This window comes from Diabrotica undecimpunctata, chromosome 4 (assembly GCF_040954645.1).
Source record: "Diabrotica undecimpunctata isolate CICGRU chromosome 4, icDiaUnde3, whole genome shotgun sequence".
Taxonomy (NCBI): Eukaryota; Metazoa; Arthropoda; class Insecta; order Coleoptera; family Chrysomelidae; genus Diabrotica; species Diabrotica undecimpunctata.
The window spans coordinates 131,039,702-131,064,479 of record NC_092806.1 but is presented as its reverse complement, the minus strand read 5'-3'; the positions used below and the strand labels follow the sequence as shown (position 1 = coordinate 131,064,479).

The 24,778-nt window shown below is 33.9% G+C and overlaps 1 protein-coding gene across 2 annotated transcripts in view; it reads left to right on the top strand.

The window, feature by feature from the left end:
* The window catches only part of LOC140440030 (uncharacterized), an 80,951-nt gene that overhangs the window by 43,817 nt on the left and 12,356 nt on the right, over window positions 1-24,778 (top strand). For both annotated transcript variants that reach the window (XM_072530270.1, XM_072530271.1), the window contains exons 2-4: window positions 16,457-16,627; window positions 16,774-19,914; window positions 19,972-20,102. In XM_072530270.1, coding sequence (XP_072386371.1) covers window positions 16,457-16,627; window positions 16,774-19,914; window positions 19,972-20,102 — 3,443 coding nt within the window. The remainder of the gene's footprint in view (window positions 1-16,456; window positions 16,628-16,773; window positions 19,915-19,971; window positions 20,103-24,778) is intronic.

The following is a 24,778-nucleotide window of genomic DNA, read 5'->3' as shown; positions in this document are numbered from 1 at the left end:
TATAAGTTATTCCATTTGTTTATCTAAGAGAACGATAAAAACCAGAATCTTCTATGGCCAATAGGAAACCAGATAGCATTTTGTTCTCAAAATCATATTCCCATTGTTTATTAATATTAAGAGCTGAAACTTGAACAAATTCTAAAAGAAGATCTAAATTTGATGATCCAACTGATAGATGGCATACATAGTGAAGAAGTAAAAAGTTATAACCCGTTAAAATGATGGTACTCGTAAAATACCGCCACAGAAATGTAAGGGGAAGAACTCTCCGGTGCAATATTTCAGCTTCTTTTCTTGTTATTGGTCATAGAAGGTTCTGCTTTTTTTGAAAAGTGTACTTTGTTACCATCTTTTTATTGAGCCTACTTACAACCAGGTGACATAAAAAAATGTCAAAGTTATTATAAATGTTTAGCTGTTTGAACATAAACCGCTGTTTATGTTCAAACAGCGGTTTTTTTAAATACAAATTTAATACAATATTGAAGTTTTTTTTTAACAAACCTTATAAACGAAGCCTTAAAGAATCGATTGCGTTAAATTACCTCTGCAGTGACTGTTTGGACAAGCACAGTTGTTTAAATAATCGCTCTCCGGGATAAACAAATTGAATAACTTATAAACTATTTGGTCGATCTGTTTGAAATTTGGGATGCTTTAATAATTCATTAACTGTCACAATTTTAAGTAGTTATACGTGTTTATGCAAAAAACAAAGATATTAACTTTATAAATACTACAAAAATAAGTGTTTTTTATAATTATCTCGGTCAATTTTTTATGTGTTTTATTTTGGATACTCTCAAAATAAAGAATTTTTTATAATCTACAACTTGTATTAAAAATATTTTTCTTTATAATGTATAATAAACTTTTTATAGTCAAAAATCTATACTTTTTAAGATTTAAAAAAAAAACAAAACAAAATACGTATACAAAGTACGTCTTTACGGATTTTTCATCAGCTACCCCTAATATAGAGCAAAGATAGAGCAATGAAACAAGAGACAGAGCTATTATAGTCACTGAGTGGTTATGGTATACTTTCTTAATACAAATTTCTAAATTTTCTAATTTTAAGATTTTTCTTATAACAATAAATATAATATATCTTTGATTAAATATTGATTAAAATGCTAATACTTTGTATATTGTCCGGTTTATTAAAAAGCTACGTTAGTTCTAATTTAACAAACGTACGCAGTACTAAAATTTTAAACAACAAAATTATTTTTATACTATGATAAAAATAAATGTCTGTTTAATTTAACATCGATCAATCGGAGGCAACAGTCAAAAATAGCATTATTAAAGGATAAATAAAATACTCAAGCGAATTTAAGTTGTTGCTGACCTATAAGTTGTAGATGTTTTTCAGTTAACATTTTTTTTTCACTTTCTTTCACACCCTTCGGTGTATTTTTGCTTTTGTTACTATTTTTCTCCACGTGTTTCTGTCTTACCTTCTTTTCTATGTTTCGTAACTCCGTTTTTCAAATCCTCTTTTAACAACTGTTCCATCTCACCTAACTTAACCTTATATGAGATGGAGAAAGAGCTACTCCCGCTTTTCTTCTACATCTTTAAAGATTCTCACTTCTTCAAAACTAGTTCAAAACTGAGAGTTGTTTTTTAATATTGTTCTGAAACTATTTTCTTGTGGCATCTTAAAGTAATTACTATTTTAATAGGAATAGAAATAGAAATTTAAGTTTCAATTTCCACTTCGGGAATCGTTTTCAAAATACAAACATTTAAAACTTATTTTTAACTTCAATTATGGCTTATTTCCATTAAAATAGTAGGTACTTTGAGAGTTGTGTTTTCCCTTGTCAACTGAGAAGCTTTTTTAATGTTCTTTTCTCATGAGCTACTATAGTTATGTCATCTGCATACCCTTTTTCATATCTTTTTGACAATTTTATCAAGTGCTAATAAACAATAACGTTGAAAGGGAGTCACTTTGTCTCACTCAATTTTCCATTTGCTTTTTTGCCGTTATGTCTTTTTTGTTGACTTTCTCATGGTCATTTCATTTATTCTTATCAGTTTGTTCGGTATGCTCATATCTTGTTAATATTCAATCATTACTACTTGTCAAAACATTCCATGGATATGTTCCAACCACCTCTTTCTAGGCCTACCACTTCTACTTCTTCTTCCTTGTCTTTTGCTTTCATCACTTTTCTTTACTAATCTATTCTCGTCTATTTCAGTTAAGTGTCAGAGCTAGTTCACTTTTCTTTTCACCGTTTTTTTCTCTATTGATTCTTGTTTTAACTAATTTTCGAATCGTGCTCTTTGTTAGAGATATAAGTTTGAAATTAGTATTATATTTTTACCATCGATTCCTGATGTTTTTAGGATATCGATTAGTTTCTCATGTAGTACTTTGTCAAATGCCTTCTCGAAATCAATTAAACATGCACAAATATCGCAGCTGACATCCCTGTCTCTCTGTATTAAAATTTGGAAACTGACAAGTGCTTCCCTCGTTCCGAGACATGAACTCCGAAAGAAGTACTTTAAGTACATGGCTCATCAAACTAATTAATCTATGTTCTTCACGTTTCCTAGCGTTGGCTTTTTTTTGGTAAGTGGAACGAATATTGATAATAGCCTGTCTTTTGGTAAGTGTCTCATGGTAAGTCTCATATATGTTGTTGAATAACTTCGTAAGAGTTGTGCTTTGGGTGCCTCTAATAGCTTTAACATTTCACCACGCACTTCATCAGGTCCTGGTAATTTCCCATCTCTAATTCGCTTAATGGCCGTAGATACTTCTTCGTTTGCTATTTCTGGGCCGGGGGATTGTCTATTATATTCGGTCTTCTTGCTATATCTTCGAATAATTCTTGCATGTATTCTTTACATCTTCTTAATTTATTTTCAATTTTAGACAAAATCTAGCCTTCGATATCTAAAACTATGCCTGTATTATGTTATTTAATGGTATTCTATCATTTATCCCTTCTTGCTGTTGAATAATCCTTGAAATCCTTCTAGTTAAATGTTATGTTTCATTAACTTAACTTATGCACACCCAAATCCGATTAAGACATGGCCTAAATTTTCGGTTTTTGTCCTCTATGAAAAAAGTAGCTACCATCGGTTCTACTTTGATACTTCTAAACACAATCCCTATATTCATTTCAACGAGAACTTCAGCAATTTTCACACATTGCATCCGATGTAAAATCTTTTCCAAAAGGAACCTCATGGTAAGTTAAATAAATTCATATCACAATTCATTTCATTAACATTCACTAATTCTAGGTTCCCCAACACAATTTCGTGGGCAATGGTCATCGGTACCTTATATTTCCAACCTTCCTTTTAATCACATTTATATAAAAAATTTGACTTTTCTATTCTGTCCCGCTTAAACGAGTATTTTTGTTATCTAGTTGATTTTTCGTACAAAGTCTGATTTCAATAGATAGAAAGCTATAATATCTTTTGTTTTTCTCTTCGTAATAGTTGAGCCCTTTTTGTCAAAAATAGTTGCTTTTTTAATTGCTTTGGTGTCTCAAACAATAAAGTTAACTTTCCATGCCTTTTTTTATAAATTTATTTTTTAATTGTTTACTAAGCTCTAATTAAAACAAGTTACTTTTTCTCCTGGCTTCATGTTTCGATATATTGTACATCAGCGATAGAATAGAAGTACTGTATTATATTATATTGTTTTCCTGTTAACATACTGTGACATTTTTGTGACTTTTTAAAGTTTGTATAAAATTAAAATCACGGATATCGAAATGAAACCAAAGACCTCTTCCGGAAAGTGAAAATTCTTGCGAGAGAATTTAAACCCAAGAACTATGCAATAGAGGACAAACATGGTATTATCATAAGTGATATCGACAGAGTGTTGGAAACATGGAAAAACTATTGTTCAGAGCTCTACAGGGAAGAACACGTAAATCTAGGCCACACTTCAGCCCTCGAAAACATCGCATACAACCCTGAACCTGAAATTCTGCTGTCCGAGATTGAAGAAGCTGTAACTCACCTCAAGAAGAATAAATCCCCTGGCTGCGATGATATCACGGGAGAGCTCCTTTAGAACATAAGAGACAAAGGATGTTACATAATGTGGAAACTTTGTAATAAAATTTGGAGATGCGGAAAGTGGCCCAGAGAATGGCGCACATCATTGTGCATACCAATCCATAAAAAAGGAACAACTACAAAGTGTAGTAATTATCGTACCATCTCACTGATTTCCCATCCAAGCAAAATATTACTAAGAATCATTAAACGCCGTTTGCAACAATACTTAGACAAACAAATTCCCCAAGAACAAGCAGGCTTTGTCAAAGGGAAGGGTACGAGAGAGCAAATCCTTAATATGCGGCAGCTCATAGAAAAGGCCCGCGAATTTAAAATTCCAATAATAATCTGTTTTCTAGACTACCAAAAGGCATTTGATTGTGTGAAGTGGGAAGTTCTCTGGACAGTTCTTCATGAGATGGGAGTTCCAGATCATTTGGCAATATTAATTAAAAACTTATACGAAGATAACTCAGTTAAAATAAGAATTGAAAACCAGCAATCTGATACCTTTAAAACCAGCAGAGGTGTACGACAAGGGTGCATACTATCTCCAGACCTGTTCAATTTATATGGAGAATACATAATGAGGAACGCACTCGATGGATGGAGAGGCGGCATCTCCATTGCAGGAAAAAAGATCTCAAACTTAAGATTCGCAGACGATACAACACTGATAGCAACATCTGAAGAGGAGATGTCGAGACTGATAAAGAGAGTAGAAACCGAAAGCAACAAGTGTGGGCTCAAGATTAATAATCAGAAAACAAAAATCATGATTGTGGACCACGCGAATATCCTCCAAACAACAGGCGCCCTAAATCAATTCGAGAAAGTAGACGAGTTCACGTATCTAGGATCTTCCTTAAGCAATGCAGCCTCCTCCCATACGGAAATTCGCAGAAGAATAGGGATGGCCAAGAACGCGATGAGTCGACTGTCAAAAATATGGAAGGACCGCTCTTTATCCAAAAAACTCAAAATGAGACTGGTACGGACACTCATTTTTTCAATCTTCAGTTACGGTGCCGAAACATGGACAATAAAATCAGAGGATAGGAAAAGGATTGACGCATTCGAAATGTGGTGCTGGAGACGAATGCTACGCGTGTTGTGGACGGAGCACAGATCCAATCAGTCATTGGCTAGGTTAGATATATATGTGTGTTTCATAATAGATATAATAAAGATAATTTAAAAAAGTACTTACAAACTAATTCTTTGAGAACCGCGATAAAAACCCTATATATTATATTATTAAAAATACTCATTGCTCATCAGTCACAAACAATACATCATAACAATATATATATATATATATATATATATATATATATATATATATATATATATAAAGCTTGACAAAGAGAGGTAGAACAGAAAAATTTACGATTAGTAAGACCAAAACTATTTATCAAAAACTTGTAGTTGCCTTGGAACACAAAATCGCAAGTTAAACTTCAAGGGGAAAAGTTCAAACCAATGGTTGCATTATTGCAATAGTTGATTATTACATAGCACAGAAAAAATCCCTTTAACTGTCGTTCCCCTTCCGAGACAGTAAGGCTGCGTGAATTGTAGCCATTGATCTAAATCAAAGGAACGACTTCGCCACGGTGACGGCAACCTCAACTGTTACAAGACGTCCAAGAAAATAATTCTTATTTGAAAGTTGTTAAAGTGTTAAGTGTTAAAGTGTTACTTACAATTAAAGAAAGAAAGCTACAGTATCTCGGACATGTGATGCAGGGCGAGAAGTATGGCATCCTGCGACTCATAATGCAAGGAAAGATAGATGGCAGAAGAAGCATCGGAAGAAGACGAATTTCATGGCTTAAGAACCTGAGAGAATAGTTTGGATGCAGCTCAAAACAACTATTTAGAGCTACTGCCTCAAAAATTAAAATAGCTGTGATGATTGCCAACCTCCGTAGCGGAGATGGCACCTGAAGAAGAAGAAAGTGTTAAGGCAAAAGACCATCCTGTCACATAATCCAAAAGGTAAATTCTATTGGGGCCATTAGAATCGATTGGTACTGGACAATGATCTTTTTTTACATAACTGTTTAATATCACGAGGATGTGAAATCTGTAAAATGTGAGAAATATTGGGCCAATCGCGTATATTTACAAATAAATCAATTTTCAACTGCCTCATATATAGATGGGATGCAGCAACCCCTGAAGGTTCAGGCGTGCCAAATCGTTAGTTAAATATCTTCCTTATCGAAATTTTCGGCAACAAATTCCGTATGAAAATAACTATAGTCATATAATGTCTATTTATTGATAACCTTACCAAAAACGGATTAAGATCACCCATATTATTTTTGGGAGAATTTTCGATCATGAATGAATATGATTTTCTACCTCATTAGCAATGTTTAGAAAATAACCAAAAGCAAATATTTTTGTAATATACGTCACCAGTACACCAGTACTTAAACAAACAAAAAAACAAATTTAACCATGGCGACGAAATTACCGATAATCTGATCAAATATTCCATTAAAAAATCTTTAAAACAATTATATTTATTCCTAACTTAACATCTAACATGGAACTAGTTAAAGGAAACACTGAACAGAAGAAAAATCTAAACTCAAACAACCAATTCAATAAAAATCTGTCTCGTTTAATTGAAATCCTTCATTTCGAGTTATTGTTGACTAACATCTATAATAAAAATTGTTAAAGGATTATGTCATCCGACGTGTTTAACCGTGCGGTGATGTGATGCACACAATAGTCAAGGACTGTTTCGCGTGAACGTATTTGTGTAGGATATTGTCACATTAAATAATTTATGTTTTATCCTTTTATTGCTTATTTTTAGCCACGAGTTTTTATACCATTGTACATATTATATGGTTACATTATGTTGATTTATATAGTTTTCGTTTTAATAATTTAAAATAAAATAATATTCAGTATTGTGGTAGCATTCCTATGTACGAAAAGTTTCTTTGTAAAAAATTTTGTTCTTCTTTTAAAGTAGGTATCCGTTGGGTACATCAATAGAAATGGTCATAAAATAAGACAGAAACCTGATTATTGCAAATGTTTTTAATGTATGTTTGGGGGTAAGTAAAGTCGACTTTACACTACATGATTTATATGTGATTTGGTCATAAAGTCAAAGTTCCACGTTTACACTGTGTGATTTGTCGTCATATGATTTTGTCATAAGCACTGTCATGCGGTTCGTCATAGCTTGTCAAAGGAGAATAGGTCGGTACCTATTCCGCATGATAAAATCGTATGATTTTCGGTCATAAAGTAGACTTTACACTACATGATTTTATCATATGACAATATCATATGAGATTTGTTATGATTCCTCGTTTCTATGATGTTTTAAAAAATCCTGTTTACATTGTATGATAAGTTATGACTTATGATATGAGTGACAATGAGTGAGGTTTTATTGATTTTTTTTTGTTTATGGTCATAGAGATATTAGACACAGTATAGGTAACAACTATTAGATTTTGAAACCATTATAATGGAAAATAAATCTTTGATTGCATTGGCTTCCTGACTTTTAATAATAATAATAACTGCGCACAGCGTACAGCTGCAAGAAGAAAAAGATCAGACGCCTTTGGGCTTGCAAGTGGCTCTTACAAAGAAATCGTGGACAGGGTATATCAAATTTAGTGTTGAAATAAATTAAATTAAAAAATTAAAAATAATTAATAAAGAAACTAAACTAAAATTATGACTAAGAAGACTATCAAACACTAAACTAAGAATAAAATAAACTAAATAAATAATAAAGGAAAAATACGACACAATAGCATACATTGGATAACAGGTTCAATATCAATGCAACAAACAAAAAATAAATAAATAATGTTGTCTCTGGGTAAGGGAATGTTACTGAATTGACATAAGAATAAGGCGCGATATTTAAATATGTTGGTGTTACCTGTATTATTACCGAAAATCATATGATTTTATCATGCGGAATAGGCACCTACTACACATTACATGTGTAGTAGGGAGTACGGACTCTCGCTCAATACGAACTTTATGAAAATTTGTAAAAACAACCATAATACTAATGAAATCTTGACAGTAGAAGGCCAGCAGATCGAAAGAGTAAAAAAGTATACTTACCTAGGAACACTTATAACAGAAAATAATGACTACATTGCAGAAATCAAAGTCAGAATCGAAAAAGCACGTTCTAATTTTATAAAAATGAAAAAGGTCCTATGTGGCAAAGATTTAACATTAGCTCTTAAAGTACGCCTAACAAAATGTTACGTATACAGTGTACGATACTATGGAGTGGAATCATGGACGTTAAATCTAGACACAATGAGACGACTTAACGCCTTTGAAATGTGGACCTATAGAAGAATTATGAGGGTTTCCTGGGTAGATAGAGTTACGAATAATGAAGTACTGAGAAGAATAGGTAAAGAGAAGGAAGTTGAACTTACAATTAAAGAAAGAAAGCTACAGTATCTCGGACATGTGATGCGGGACGAGAAGTATGGCATCCTGCGACTCATAATGCAAGGAAAGATAGAGAACCTGAGAATGGTTTGGATGCAGCTCAAAACAACTTTTTAGAGCTACTGCCTCAAAAATTAAAATAGCTATGATGATTGCCAACCTCCGTAGCGGAAATGGTACCTGAAGAAGAAGAATAGGCACCGTCCTATTCTCCTGTCACAAGCTATGACAAGCCGCATGACAGTGCTTATGACAAAATCATATGACAAATCACACAGTGTAAACATGTAAATTTCACTTATGACCAAATCATATGACAAATCACATGATAAATCATGTAGTGTAAAGTGTGTATAATACCGGTAACACCAACATATTCAAATATCGCACCTTATTCTTATCTCAATTCAGCGACATTCCCTAACCGAGAGACAACATCCTTTATTTATTTATTTTTTGTTTGTTGCATTGATATTGAGCCTATTGTCTAATCTGTGTTATTGTGTCGTATTTTTCTTTTATTATTTATTTAGTTTATTTTATTCTTAGTTTACTGTTTTATAGTCATCTTAGTCATAATTTTAGTTTAGTTTCTTTATTAAGTATTTTTAATTTGGTATAATATCAACACTAAATTTGATATACCCCGTCCACTATTTCTTCGTAAGAGCCACCTGCGAGACCAAAGGCATCTGATCTTTTCTTCTTACTACTAGATGTACGCAGTTGTTGCCAGCGTATTATTATTAAAATTCCGCAAGCCAATGCAAGTAAAGATTTAGTTTCCATTATAATAGTTTAAAAATCTAATAGTTTTTACCTACACTGTGTCTCATATCTCTATATAAACAAAAAGAAAAATCAATAAAACCCTATTGTCACTCATATCATAAGTCATAACATAACTTATCATTCAGTGTAAACACCATTTTTAAAACATCATAGAAACGAGGAATCATCACAAACCTCATATTATGATATTGTCATATGATAAAATCATGTATTGTAAAGCCGACTTAAATCACAAACTTAAAAAAACGGGACACACCCAAGGGGGCCTTACTGGGGGCGATACTCTCCAGCTAAAGGGTAGTCAAGAGGCTCCATCGATACGTAATCATTGAAACAAGCTCTTTTCAGCTAGTTTGAGACCTATAAAAAATTTTCAATTTTTCTGTACATATGTAATTACGAGTACAATAAATAAAAACAACAATTTTACAGTGAATACTTATTTAATAATACATACTTCAAAACATAAATAAGATAACTAAAATTATTAGTCAAGTTATGTTAAAAATCCTTAAAAATTTATCTATCATCAACCCAACGTAAATACGGGACATTTAAGCGTGCCGGGAGATTTTTTCGGGACTCCGGGTAAAATTGTTAAAAAACGAGACAATCCCGTTTTTATGGAACGTTTGGTCACTCTAGTGTATGTCCAAACTCAAATGTTTCTAATAGCCGCTTTACACCAATAATAAATTCACAAATTGATGAAATAGAACATGTCCTATTTTTCTCATCTATTGGACGTAAATTCAGTGTCACCAACCTGTGTAGATTTGGCGGGAAGTATGCATACGGATAAAAATTATTTTAATTATTAAACTTTGCATCTTTCTTCAAGTCATGTGTCAAGTAAGAGTTTTTAACTAGTTTTTTTATTTGAGAAATAAAAAAATTAGTTACGGAAAATACGTAAGTTTATTATGCTATAATAAAAGCCAGAAAATAAGATTATGTATTTTAGGAAAAACGTACAATTTCGAGACAGGAAACTCTAGTTTTATTAAAAAATTGTTTACTTTTCCCTTTCTTATTCAAATATTATTTATTGAATGTTTTGAGAATAAATATTTTTTGTTAATAAAAGATTATAAAGGTCTTCTACCTTTTTCTTCACTCCTATCTTTTAGTCTAGTCATTAGATTTAAGTAAATGTTTTTATCATCTTGAAAGTTTAAAACTGGGATTAATCAACGTTTTCCAATAGATATGGGTGCTATTGATTAAAAAAGATTTCTGAAACAGTAATGAGAAGTATGGAGTGGTATGGATATAGTACCTAGGTTGTCAGATTCCGCTCATAATTCTCAAAAACAGCAACTTGAAAAAAAAGACAAAGTTATAAATCATTAAGTATCCAAATCATATCAAGGGTAATGAAATTCTCTAAATTTACAATAAATGCTTTAAATACATCAAATATTGATTTTAAATTCTGATAATTTTGTGAGACTCCCTAGATATGTTTTAAATACTTAGTAATATTTTTTTTTAACAACCAGGTAGGGATAATTCTATATTATCGATAGAATTTTTAAATTCACTTCAGATCAAGTCCACTCGTCCATTTTTTTTTTTTTTTAACCAGGTATGGATAATTCACTCACCAAGTCCAATATGGATAAAATAGTAAAAGCACAAAGAGCGATGGAAAGATCAATGCTCGGGTGAGACTTATAGACAAAAAAACAAACAAATGCATTAGAAGCAAAACCAAAGTAAAAGACGCAGGAGAACATGCTGAGAAGGATAAGAGATGGAACCACGAAATACTACAGTGGAGGCCATGGTTAGGGAAAGAGAAGAAGAGGAAGACCACAAATGAGATGGACTGGTGACATTAAGAAGATCGGAGGATACAATTGGAAGCAAGTGGCGCAAAATAGAAGACACTAGATTGATTTGGGGGAGGCGTATGTCCAAAGTTGGATTACTTAAGGCTGAAGAAGAAGAAGAAGAATGGATAATTCTATATTATTGATAAGATTTTAAATTCACATTCAGATCAAGTCCACAAAACAATTCATTACGACATGAAAATTTGTATAATGAATTCCAGATACGGAATGTGTAACAGAATGTGTATGGAAGAGAAATTTTCCCATTTTAACCAATGGAAGTGGCTGTACAGTTGAAATAATTCAATTGAAAAATTAAAGTGGAGACAATTTTGAAAATGAATTGCTAAATAAAGACATTATTGAACTTCCTTAAGTTGAAGATGTTTGAGAGCCCTATAAAATATTTTTTTGTTATGGAAAAACCTCAGAAGGATCATTAATATACATATAATTTTTTTTACTTTTTATCAACCACCACATGGTCGATTTGGTTTACTGTATTCCCATCTGGACTTCTCCACGTTCCCTTATGTATATCTTTGTGCCTGAAGCATGTGCTGGCAATCACCATGTTCATTGAGGGGGCTAAGTGTATTAGTCGAGTTCCGTTGTTGATTAACTCTTCATGTAAACTGTGAATTCCATTGGTTGGCATGTATTCTCTCTCCTTACCTATCTTTGTATTAAAATCTCCTATTAAGACCTCTACGTCATTTCTACGACAATGTTGTATGATATTTTCCAGATGTTCATAAAATTGTTCTTTTTCTTTAGCCGGCTTCTCCTCAGTTGGTGCATGGGTATTTATTATTGAATATTTAAAGAATCTATCTCTGATCCTTAGTGTCCATAATCTTTCGTTGAGAGGTTGGAAGTCTATCGATTTTTACAAAAAAACAGCTATCGACATGGAAAGATCAATGGAATCTTTACTGCTTTACAAACCAAACAAGATACACCACTTTACAACCAGTTATTCCACAAACTACTTGGTTTAAGAATTTTAAATCTCCACGTAAATATATAACCACCATAAATAGACTACGCTTTGGACATACGTGTTATCCAAGTCATTTATATAAAATAAATGTGATTGAAGATGATAATTGCAAACATTGCGGAAAACTGGGTGATCTTGATCACATCTTTTTTGAATGTCCTAAGTTTCAACGGCATTCAAACTCTCTCTACAAAAAATTAATTGAATTTAATATGTATGCACCATTCAATATCCAGTCGCTACTGGCTACAGGCTCACAACAAATATATAATTATAATTATAATTATAATTAATCATTATAGATTTCTTGTCAGACACATGCACAGTTCTATAGAATTTGTACGCGAGAATGGAATTTTTCATGATCGTGTGAAAATTTAGATTTGTATCCTTTGTTTACCCTAAATGTTATAACACCTTATCCGTGGTCCAGTTTTGTTTGTCTACTAAGAATGTCTTGATGGGCCCCTAGACGAGAAGCAAGTGACCCTGTAAGTTTCCTTGTCGTATATTCTTCTATTAATTATACGTTATTTTTCTATTAGGGATAGGGTTGTGTATTTGGGGCAGGTATAAACTATTGTAGTATGTAAAATAAAAATAACAACTGATTATATGAATTGGTTTTCTTAAAAGAAGAAAAATTCCTGAACGCCTACAATTTGCCCAAGGTACAATACGTATTATACCTTGGGCCACCAAAGGTTGTACCTTGGGCCACTGGTAAACATAGTTACCAAAACTTTTATTTTAATAATTAACAGACACATTTCAAGTTACATAGGAACAAAATCCTATTTATTATTATTTATTTTATTTAGAATATGGACCATTTTAAGTAAAATGAGTTACCAATAATATAAATCAATGATTTATTATTATTAAACATAAAAACAAACAATTTAAATAACGTAAACTTTACTCAACCAAATACTTTTCAAAATCCAAGTTAAAAGTGTATATCCTGTTGACGTTTTGAGAATCCGTCTTTCTTGGGAATTTCCACGACGCTTTCAATGATGTCTTCCTTTTCGATTTCATATGCCTTTATATCAATCAGGCAGAAGTTTTCAGATAAGTGGATTCTCTTCAGGTAATTAACCATTATTGTTGGAGTTAAAGATACTATTTTAGCAACATAAAATCGTACGATCCTCTTTCCAATAAGCTTTGTTAGGTAGAATCTACTAGTTTCCAGTGTAAACTCTGTTCGTGTGTCTGGTTTGTTATTTTTAGACATATGTCCTTTCCAATCTATGTCTGACTCATGCTCAGAAGACGGATCCGAACTATCATCGTAAGGGATGCTTTCGACGTCGTCGTTGTCAGAAGATGATGATTTGTTGAGATCCTTCGATTAGGTAAATACTGGTTTAGTCTTTTTAATTTTATTGCCTGTTAAATGATGCTTTCTCGGTTGGGTGTCCATAACTTTCCTTTTCACAGCTGTTTTCTTCATATTATTGTTCATTCTTTCCTCGTGCTCGTTTTCTATTTCATTTTTCTCAGGTGTATCAGTTAAGACTCGACACTTGCCCCTTTTACGACCATTTTGTATGTTTGTTCTTGGAGGTGCCTTAGGTAAAGGGCGGACTACCTCTGGTGACTTGTATAGTAGCTCAGGTTCTTGTGTCTCAGCAGTTATTTTATGATTATTAATAGGGGGTCTGAAATAAATGTCTTCACTGGTATTAGCAGGATTATCTCTATTAGTGACCGAAGAACTATAGAACTCGTGTTCTTGAAATACATTTTCATTTGCTGGCCCTAAAACTCTGGATCTAGATTCAATATTTGTGCGATTAAATGCTAGTTTATATGCCTCACCAGAAATTTCAGCGACATCGTAAATAGATATTGGTTTTCCTGGGTTTCTTATCATCCATTCGGTGCACGCGTTGTTATAATAAGTTTTATATGAGCCAAAAACACTGCGATCGAGGGGTTGGAGCTTATGGCTCGTATGAGGTGGAATAGACAATATTACGATCCCATGTTCTTAAGCTAAGTTGATGATTTCGGGGGTAATATGACTTTCATGATTGTCTAATATTACTAATATTTTATCATCGACGGAAGGCTTTGTGATATGTATAAAATGCCTTAAATATTCTAAGAATATGACTCTATTGGACCAACCACTAGGATGAGCCGTTCCCACCGAATCAGCAGGTGCACCTTTCAGCATATAGGGCTTAAAACTCACTCTGGGAAATATGTACATAGTGGGGACAGCATTCCCTGAAGCACTTACAGCAGCGATAAATGTTACATTAGTACCCCTTTCTCCACTTGTAGCAGAACCAACTTGTTTAATACCCTTGCAAGCTACAATTTTTCCATAACGTGAACATTAGCGTTACCACTCTCATCAATATTGTATGTTTTATTGGGTGTGAAAGTATGCTTATTCATGACTTCTTTTAATTTTGAAAAAAATAATAAGACATTGTGTTTGTTGAAGCTGGTTCCGCCAGATAGGCTAGTAGCTTGTGGCTTTCTTAAACTAAGTTGCTTATGGCGACTCATAAAGTCAAGGAACCACTGTTTTCCGGCACGATAATTATTATTCCAGGACGGTGGGTCTGGCTTATTGTTGGCTTTAGCGTATTCAAATGCTAAAGTTTGCAAAGAGCGACGTGAAAGTCCATAATGCATATGACTCGCTTGAGTTAAATACTGACATAAGTCGTTCTCCTCATCAGTGGAAAATACTTTTCGGACTGCGCCAGCACCATAAGAGAGGAAATTGTTGGGACCACGGACCAAAAATCTTTTAAGTGTCGTCCGTGACACATGGAATTCCTTTGCAACTAATCGGACCGATATTTGCTTTTCTTGAATGGCATTGTATGCTTTTAATAGGTTTTTATGATCTGCCGAGCTCTTTTTATGTCTGTTTTGCTTCTAGGCATCTGTAAAGAAAAAAAGAATTGTTTTTACTTTTTTTTATTTATCCACCTACAAGAGATTGTACCTTGGGCCGCGGCTCAACGTACAAGACGTGATAGTGGTCCAAGGTACAAGACTCGGCCGAAACGAAAACGAATATGAATTTAACCTAAAAAACTGTTTTATTATATTTCTCACTATGTTGTTGAAGTACCTGTTAGAATAAACATACACACCCTGTGATTTAATTTACCATAATCTGTTAACACAAAAATTAAAAAAGAAAATTATCTATCCTATAAATACTTACTTTTCACAAAATACTTCACTATATTTTTAAGACAGCCGCAAATGATTTCTGGTGACATTTAACAACTAACCACAAAATGACGACTTTTGTAGAAGAGCTTGACATAAGAAACAGAGAGAGTTCGGGCTCCAAATTAAAAAAAAAATGGAGTGGCTCATGGTACAAGCTGGTCCAAGGTACAAGCCTCTCCCCTATACCGATGATTCCAACAAACGTACCATTTGTTTTTAAAATTATACAATTTCACAAACAAATCACAAAGCTAACTGTTAGAATTTGCTGAATTAACTAATAGTTTCTATTTTGCGCGCATGGACAATTATTCGCGTGTCGGAAATAAAAGATTGTATATCAGAAAGCTTTAAATTAATTCAACATTTTTTATGCATAATATTGTTTGACTGTTTGTTTTTTTTTTTTGCTTTATTTTCTGTAAATTTTTTAGACGCATTATTTAATTCTAAGGCGGTAACGTTCACCGGGTCAGCTAGTTATTTATAAAGAACAAAAAAATAACTTTTATTAAAGTAACTTATTCTTAAGTCTTATGATGACTCACTCGATAACTTGTGAAACAAAATAAAAGATATCTATTTTTAAATGAGCATACTTCCCGTTATAAATTTTATCTAAATATATCTAAAACTACATTCTTCAGTGTTTACTTGAAAACTTATTTATCTAAATTAATTTGGGTTTGTATTTCAGATATGTATATCACATCCACAATTACATTTTTTAGATAAATAACCTTTTAAAAGACGATTACCTCTTAATCACGTAGCTTAAACCATCTAAGCAATATCGGAGCTTTGTAACAACAATAACTAAAGCAACTTTTTGGCCTTTGATACTTATAAACTAATTAAAAACGAATGTTATTAAAGAATGTCCAATGACTCTAATTCGTGAGGTCATATGGTCAATAAGCAAGTAAAATATTTCTAATCACGTTTGTGGTTGATTTTAAAACATATTTTACTTATTTTGTTTAATACTATTCTATTTTGTATTATTACTATTATTATATATTATTATTAGTATATTATTACTATTATTTGCAAAAGTCATTTTAACAATTACAAATATTTTTAGCCGGCTTAAGAAACTTTGGAAGTCGAATTGGAGAGTTCTTTGGTAGAAAGAAAAAAGAGGTGGACAAGGAGGCGGAGTCGATAGAAAACGCCACAGAAGTAAAAGCTCAGAAAGTTGTAGACAGAGCGGAAGATGTAGCACAAGACGTCAAAAATACGGCCCATAATGTTGGTAAGTTACCCTTTGTAATGTTTTCGAATATGATTTATTTTTGTCTATCCAAGTATATATGTCTCCTTAAGTAATTTGTGTCACTTAGCTATTTAAAAGACACCTAAGCTACAAAATAATGAATAACTAAAGCTTTTATTTTTTAGTTGAAGATGCCAAAAATACAAAAAATGCCTTAAATGAAGAACTTAACGACCTTGGAAGACAAACTCAAGAAGCTGCTAAAGCTGCGAAACGAGAAGCTGAAGCAAACATCCATAAAGCGGTCGACGACAAACTTAAACAAGCTGACAATGTAGTAAAAAGTACAGTCCAAAGTGCAGAACAAAAATGGAAAGAAACTGAAGCACAAGTTGCCCAACGAGTAAAGGAAACAGAAGAATTTGCTGAGGCAAAAAGGCGAGAATTGGCAGAAACTTTGAGAAGAACTGGACAGAATATCGATAATAATCTCAGCAATGCTGCAATTACAGCAGAGGCTCATAAAAATGCGTTAGCGGGAAATCTTCATCAATTTGGAAGAAACGTGGATGATCATCTACACCATACGGGAGACCTTATTCATAAAGATGGTCAGAATATTGCTTCCGGCTTCCACAACATTGGGCATCATATTGATAATAAACTTCATGAAGGTGCTGTTGCTGCAGAATCTGGACGACAACATTTGGGAAATCAATTGCATCATACAGGAATAGCACTGCAACAGGGTGGTCACAACTTCTCGCTCGGTGTGCAAAATATCGGTCAAAATATTAATCAAAGCCTAAATAAAACTGCAGAAAGTGCCCAAAATGCAGCCCATAAAACAGCAGAAGGTGCTCAAAATATCGCAAAAGATATTGATAATAAATTGAAACAGACGACAGAAGGAGCCCAAAATGCTGCAAACAAAACAGTAGATGGAGCTAAAAATTTAGCGCAGAACGCAGCTCACGGAATTGACAATGCTTTACATAAAACGGCAGAAGGTGCACAAACTGCAGCCCATAAAACAGTCGAAGGAGCTCAAAATGTGGCAAAAGATATTGATAATAAATTGAAACAAACGGCAGAAGGAGCTCAAAATGCTGCTAACAAAACAGTAGATGGAGCTAAAAATTTAGCGCAAAACGCAGCTCACGGAATTGACAATGTTTTACACAAAACTGCAGAAGGTGCACAAAATGCAGCCCATAAAACAGTCGAAGGAGCTCAAAATGTGGCAAAAGATATTGATAATAAATTGAAACAAACGGCAGAAGGAGCTCAAAATGCTGCTAACAAAACAGTAGATGGAGCTAAAAATTTAGCGCAAAACGCAGCTCACGGAATTGACAATGCTTTACACAAAACTGCAGAAGGTGCACAAAATGCAGCCCATAAAACAGCCGAAGGAGCTCAAAATGTAGCAAAAGATATTGATAATAAATTGAAACAAACGGCAGAAGGAGCTCAAAATGCTGCAAACAAAACAGTAGATGGTGCTAAAAATTTAGCACAGAATGCAGCCCACGGAATCGACAGTGCTTTTCATAAAACGGCAGAAGGTGCACAAAATGCAGCCAATAAAACAGTCGAAGGAGCTCAAAATGTAGCAAAAGATATTGATAATAAATTGAAACAAACGGCAGAAGGAGCTCAAAATGCTGCAAACAAAACAGTAGATGGTGCTAAAAATTTAGCACAGAATGCAGCCCACGGAATCGACAATGTTTTTCACAAAACGGCAGAAGGTGCACAAAACGCAGCCCATAAAACAGTCGAAGGAGCTCAAAATGTAGCAAAAGATATTGATAATAAATTGAAACAAACGGCAGAAGGAGCCCAAAATGCAGCAAATAAAACAGTAGATGGAGCTAAAAATTTAGCGCAAAATGCAGCCCACGGAATCGACAATGTTTTTCACAAAACGGCAGAAGGTGCACAAAATGCAGCCCATAAAACAGTCGAAGGAGCTCAAAATGTGGCAAAAGATATTGATAATAAATTGAAACAAACGGCAGAAGGAGCTCAAAATGCTGCAAACAAAACAGTAGATGGAGCTAAAAATTTAGCACAGAATGCAGCCCACGGAATCGACAATGTTTTTCACAAAACGGCAGAAGGTGCACAAAACGCAGCCCATAAAACAGTCGAAGGAGCTCAAAATGTAGCAAAAGATATTGATAATAAATTTAAACAAACGGCAGAAGAAGCCCAAAATGCAGCAAATAAAACAGTAGATGGAGCTAAAAATTTAGCGCAGAATGCAGCCCACGGAATCGACAATGTTTTTCACAAAACGGCAGAAGGTGCACAAAATGCAGCCCATAAAACAGCCGAAGGAGCTCAAAATGTGGCAAAAGATATTGATAATAAATTGAAACAAACGGCAGAAGGAGCTCAAAATGCTGCTAAAAAAACAGTAGATGGAGCTAAAAATTTAGCGCAAAACGCAGCTCACGGAATTGACAATGCTTTACACAAAACTGCAGAAGGTGCACAAAATGTAGCCCATAAAACAGCCGAAGGAGCTCAAAATGTAGCAAAAGATATTGATAATAAATTGAAACAAACGGCAGAAGGAGCTCAAAATTCTGCAAACAAAACAGTAGATGGAGCTAAAAATTTAGCACTGAATGCGGCCCACGGAATCGACAATGTTTTTCATAAAACGGCAGAAGGTGCACAAAATGCAGCCCATAAAACAGTCGAAGGAGCTCAAAATGTGACAAAAGATATTGATAATAAATTAAAACAAACGGCAGAAGGAGCTCAAAATGCTGCTAACAAAACAGTAGATGGAGCTAAAAATTTAGCGCAAAACGCAGCTCACGGAATTGACAATGTTTTTCACAAAACGGCGGAAGGTGCACAAAATGCAGCCCATAAAACAGCCGAAGGAGCTCAAAATGTAGCAAAAGATATTGATAATAAATTGAAACAAACGGCAGAAGGAGCTCAAAATGCTGCACAGAGGGCAAAGGAAGGTGCACAAAATGTAGCTAAAAATATTGATAACAAATTAAAAGATGCGGTTGAAGGAACACAGGAAGCAACTCGTAAAACTGTGGACGGTGCTCACGATCTTGCAAATAGTGCAGCAATGGGAGCGAAGAATGCTGCTCAAAAGACAGCCGAAGGTATCCAGAACGTGGCTCACGAAACAGTAGAGGGTACCCAAAATTTAGCAAAAAATATTGATAATAAACTAAAAGAATCTGCCCAGAAGACTGCTGAAGGAGCCCAGAATGTTGCAAAAAATGTCGACAATAAAATGCATGAGGCTGCAGAAGGTGTGAAAAATTTAGGACATTCTATTCAAGGTAATTAATTTTTTATTTAATAGAATGTACTTTACTTTTTATTGCTTCTATTTGTAGATAAATCTAGTTCTGCACTTCACGAAGCAGATTCTAAACTTAAAGATGCAGGACAGAATATTCAAGGCGCATTTGTGAATACTACGAAAAGTGCAAACGACTTTGCTAACCAAAAAAAGCAAGAAATTCAGGTTAGTTTTATTATTAGTTTATATTTTTTTTTTTTTTTTTTTTTTTTTTTTTTTATTTCAAAATACATGTCTCGGCTGCTGTGGCCATTGACACGAGGAACTGTATTACAGAAAACAATAAATTAAGTTACATTGATATCTAAAAAAAAAAGAAAATACAAAACTAGCAGATGAATACAAAATTAAAATATAGATAGGTGATACAATTACAACAGGTGATATAATTTACAGTTTTTAAGGAACTTTATCACATTAGACATATTGTTTTTGGAATTTAAAATATCACATAAACTTCCGTGGATACCATGTTTGATCCGTGCTGCTGCGTACTGGTTACATTCCACAAGTATATGGTGTACACTTAGACGGGAGTTGCAATATTGGCAGTTTGGAGGTTCTTCTGGAACCATCAGATATCCGTGGGTTAGCCGGGTGTGCCCAATTCTAAGCCTTCTAATGATGGTCTTCGATTTTCTTTCCGTAGAAAAAATTCTAGGTCCTAAAATGTTTGGTTGGATGGACTTTAGTTGGGTAGTGCACCTGTTCCATTGATTTTGCCACATTGAGGTAGATAACTTTTTAATTTCAATTATTATATCTTGAAACAATTGGCATTTTTCATCTGTAAGGTCAGAGCAACGTGCTTCATTTGCTGCGTGGTCAGCATTCTCATTTCCTTTAATACCAACATGTGAAGGATTCCATATCATCGAAACCGAAGTGTTGGATTTAGCAAGTGCTGTACATCTTTCGTGGATCTCATTAACTAACGGATTTGATGTGTAGATTTTTCTAATGGAATTTATGGATGATAATGAATCTGTACAGATTGCTAAGTTTTTGGTACCCTGCATTGGAACCTCCAGAGCTTTAAGTATGGCGTAGAGTTCTGCTGTGAATATACTGGTAATCTTGGGTAGTCTATACATTGCTAGTCTGTTATTTGTGGAAGTAACAGCACATCCGACACTTTCTTCGTCTTTAGATGCATCTGTGAATATTATGTTATCAAACTTGCCTCTATTAATTATGTCATTAAAAGTTTGTTTCATGAGTATCGTGGAGGTTTCCATTTTCTTATATCTGCACAAATTTACGTTAAAGTCAGGTAATATTTTTAGCCAAGGTGGAGTATTGGGCTGATTAATGGGGGTGGTAAGATTTAGGTCAAAATTTTCTAAGAGTGGGGATAGAAACTGTAGTGATGAATTGGCAGTAGCTCTACTGTGTGCTCCTGTTAATTGAAAATTTTTAATAAGTTGGAATGATATATTATTTGGGTTTGCAGAGACCTTAGCAAAATAGGAGTTTAGTAGTCGTTGTCTTCTAATATTTAGAGGGGGTTCACACGATTCGACATATATGCTTTCTGTAGGGCTAGATCTGAAGGCTCCAAGGCATATTCTTAATGAAGTGTTTTGAATTGTATCTAGTGATTTTAAATAAGTTTTAGGGGCAGACATATATAATATCGATCCATAGTCTAACTTAGATCTTATTAGTGCTCTGTATAAACTTAATAGAACTTCTTCTTCGGCTCCCCATTGTCGATTGGCTAGTGATTTTAAGAGATTTATATTTTTTGAGGCACTGGCTTTAGTTTTTTCTATATGTCTCTTCCATGTTAATTTTTTATCGAAAATTACCCCTAAAAATTTGTGATTTTCAACTACTTGTAGTGAATGCTCTTTTAATTTTATGAGTGGAAGAGTTTGTTTATATTTTTTGCTAAAGTTAATCACTTTAGACTTTGTAGGCGAGAAGCTAAAACCAATGTTGTTAGACCAGTGAGAAATGTTATCAATAGTATTTTGCAAAAGAGTGCTAGTGGAGCTTGTTACTTTACCCGAGCAGTAAATAACTAGATCATCCGCATAGATATTATGTTTGACAGGGGGTTGTACTAAGGAACTAAGGTCGTTAAGAAGCAGTAAAAATAAGGTTGTGCTGAGGACTGATCCTTGAGGTACTCCTGTCTCCAGGATATATGAGGGAGACATTTTACCATTTGCAGAAACTTTGAAACTTCTGTTAGTTAAAAAATTCTCAACAAATAGATATATGTTTCCAGATAAATTAGACTCTTTAAGTTTTTCTAGAATTGCCGGCCTTGATGCTGTGTCAAAAGCACTTTCTATATCGAGTGAGACAGTTATAAGGTCGTTTCTATTAGAGAATGCTTCTATGATATCGGATTGAAGAGTGATAAGATTATCGATCGTGCAACGATTTGGACGAAATCCTGATTGAGCGGTATTGATAATATTATGTTTTTCAAGATACCAAAGTAAGCGTTTGTTGACAATTTTTTCCAGGAGTTTGCAAAGTGTGCACGTTAATGAGATGGGTCTAAATGACATAGTTGTATTGGCAGAAGTATCATTTTTCTTGAGTGGAATTGTTTTAGCTTGTCGCCAAAGTGTTGGAAATTGGTTACCTAGCCATATGTTGTTGTAGAATTCTAGTAACTTTATTAGGGTATCTTCATGTAGATTTTTTAGGAATATCGATGGAATGCCATCCGGCCCTGCAGCACTGATCTTTAGGGAGTTAACAGCTTCGACTAATTCGTCGATTGTTAGTGGGAGATTGACAGGATGATCATTGGAATTTGGACGTACAACACCTTTATTTTTTATGTTTGTTGGTCCAGTACAGTTGTTATCAAGTTTAGATTTATTTAAATAGTATTTGGCAAGTGTGTTTACAATCTGCTGGTCATCAGTTATGACATTGTTATTTTCTATAATGGCTGGAATTTTGTATGTTGTATATCTACCTTTCATCTGTTTTATTTTAGTCCATATTTGACTAGAAGGTGTGTCGGAAGTTATGCTACTGATGTATTTGTTCCATGAGTTCTTTTTGCTTTCTTTAACAATTCGCTTAGATTTAGCTCTTAGTTTTCTAAGATTTATTAGGTCCGCTTGGTTTCTAGTTTTACGATATCGGTTTAATGCTTTTTTACAATCTTTTATAGCTAGTTTACATGATTCATTCCACCACGGAACATATTTTTTGGAGGGATCAAAGTAGTATTTACCGATGCATTTTTCAGCAGAAGTTATAATACAATTAATCAACATGTTAAGATCTTCATCAGCAGAATTCGTAAAGGAGATTTCATTTGTTTGTTCCTTGACAATTAAGTTAAATAGATCCCAGTCAGCGTGAGCAATTTTCCACTTAATTTGGCTTTGTCTTTGTGAGTTATCATTGTTAGAAATTAAAATGGGAAAATGGTTACTGCCGTAGAGACTTTCCAGTGTTTTCCATGTAAGATGAGTAGATAATTCTGGATTACATATGCTTAAATCAATGGAAGAGAGAGTACCTGTTTGAATATGAAAGTATGTGCTGATTCCAGTGTTTAGAAAATTAAGGTTGGAATTGATTATGATATTTTCAATCATTTTGCCTCTACCGAAAGTATTACTGGAGCCCCACATAGTGCTATGTGCATTAAAATCTCCAACTAAGATAAATGGTTCAGGAAGTTGGTTAGTTAGATTTGTAATTTCGAGAGCTGTTAGGGTATAATAGGGAGGAATATATACGTTGCAAATTACGATTTTATTTGGACACCAAACAGTAACGGCAACGGCTTCTAGAGTTGTTGTTAAGGGAAATTCTTGATGGAACATATCTGTAGAAATAAATATGGAGCTTCCACCACTAGCTCGTGCGTGTGATGTTCGTATAAAGTGGTAGCCAACGTAATTTTTAAGGTATGGATTATGGTTTTTAGAGAAATTGGTTTCTTGCAAACAAATGAAATCGGGTGAAGTATCAGCAACAAGCAGTTGGAGATTTTCTAGATGGGGGTAAAACCCATCACAATTCCACTGGATTAAATTGAATGAGAAGAATATTAGAAGGGGGGATTTTTCAGTGCTGCGACCTTTGGGATCGATCGGAAAGGCACTCATCGTCAGTTAGATCGCTTGATGAAATTGGGTCTGATAAACTTGTGGCTTCAGAGGATTCTAGTTGTAGTTGTTTCTTGATCTTTTTACTTAGACGGGTAAATCGGTTTTTTAAGGATCTATCTGAAAGATTTGGATATATAGTATGCAGGTTTAAAAGTAGACTTTTTACATCATCCGTGAGCTTTTTCGCTTCCGAATAAGGATCAGAATGTCCAAAACTATTTTCAAGGAAGAAAAAGAAATTGTCTATGGGTATTTTAAAGGTTTGTGGGTTCTTTTTGTATGCTTCTTGGATTGTTCTCTTGGTGGTTTCGGTTAATACTAATTCTGTTGGAGTATCAGGTTTGTGCTTTTTTTTCTTAGCTTTGAGACCTTTTTTGGGGGAAGCTGATAGAGGAGGAAGCATATCTAACAATGGTTGAGCTTCTTTCTCAGGAATTTCAGGGCTTGTTAGTTCACTAGGAGTTTCTATTTCAGAGTGTCCTCGTTTTTGAGATATTTGTGTTATGTCGATTTGGTCTGATTGTGTTTCAGTGTTGGATTGAGTTTCAGTGTTGGAGTCTTTATTTTCGATTTGTGGCTCTTTGGCATTATGTGTAGAGGGAGATGAAATTTTTACGGATGAGTTGGGGCTTGTTGGTATATATTCGGTTGGGAGTGTATTGTCTGTTGGAGGATTTGGACAGTTGGAGGCTATATGTCCTGTTTGTTTACAGATAAAACAATGTACTTTATCTGTAGAAAGGA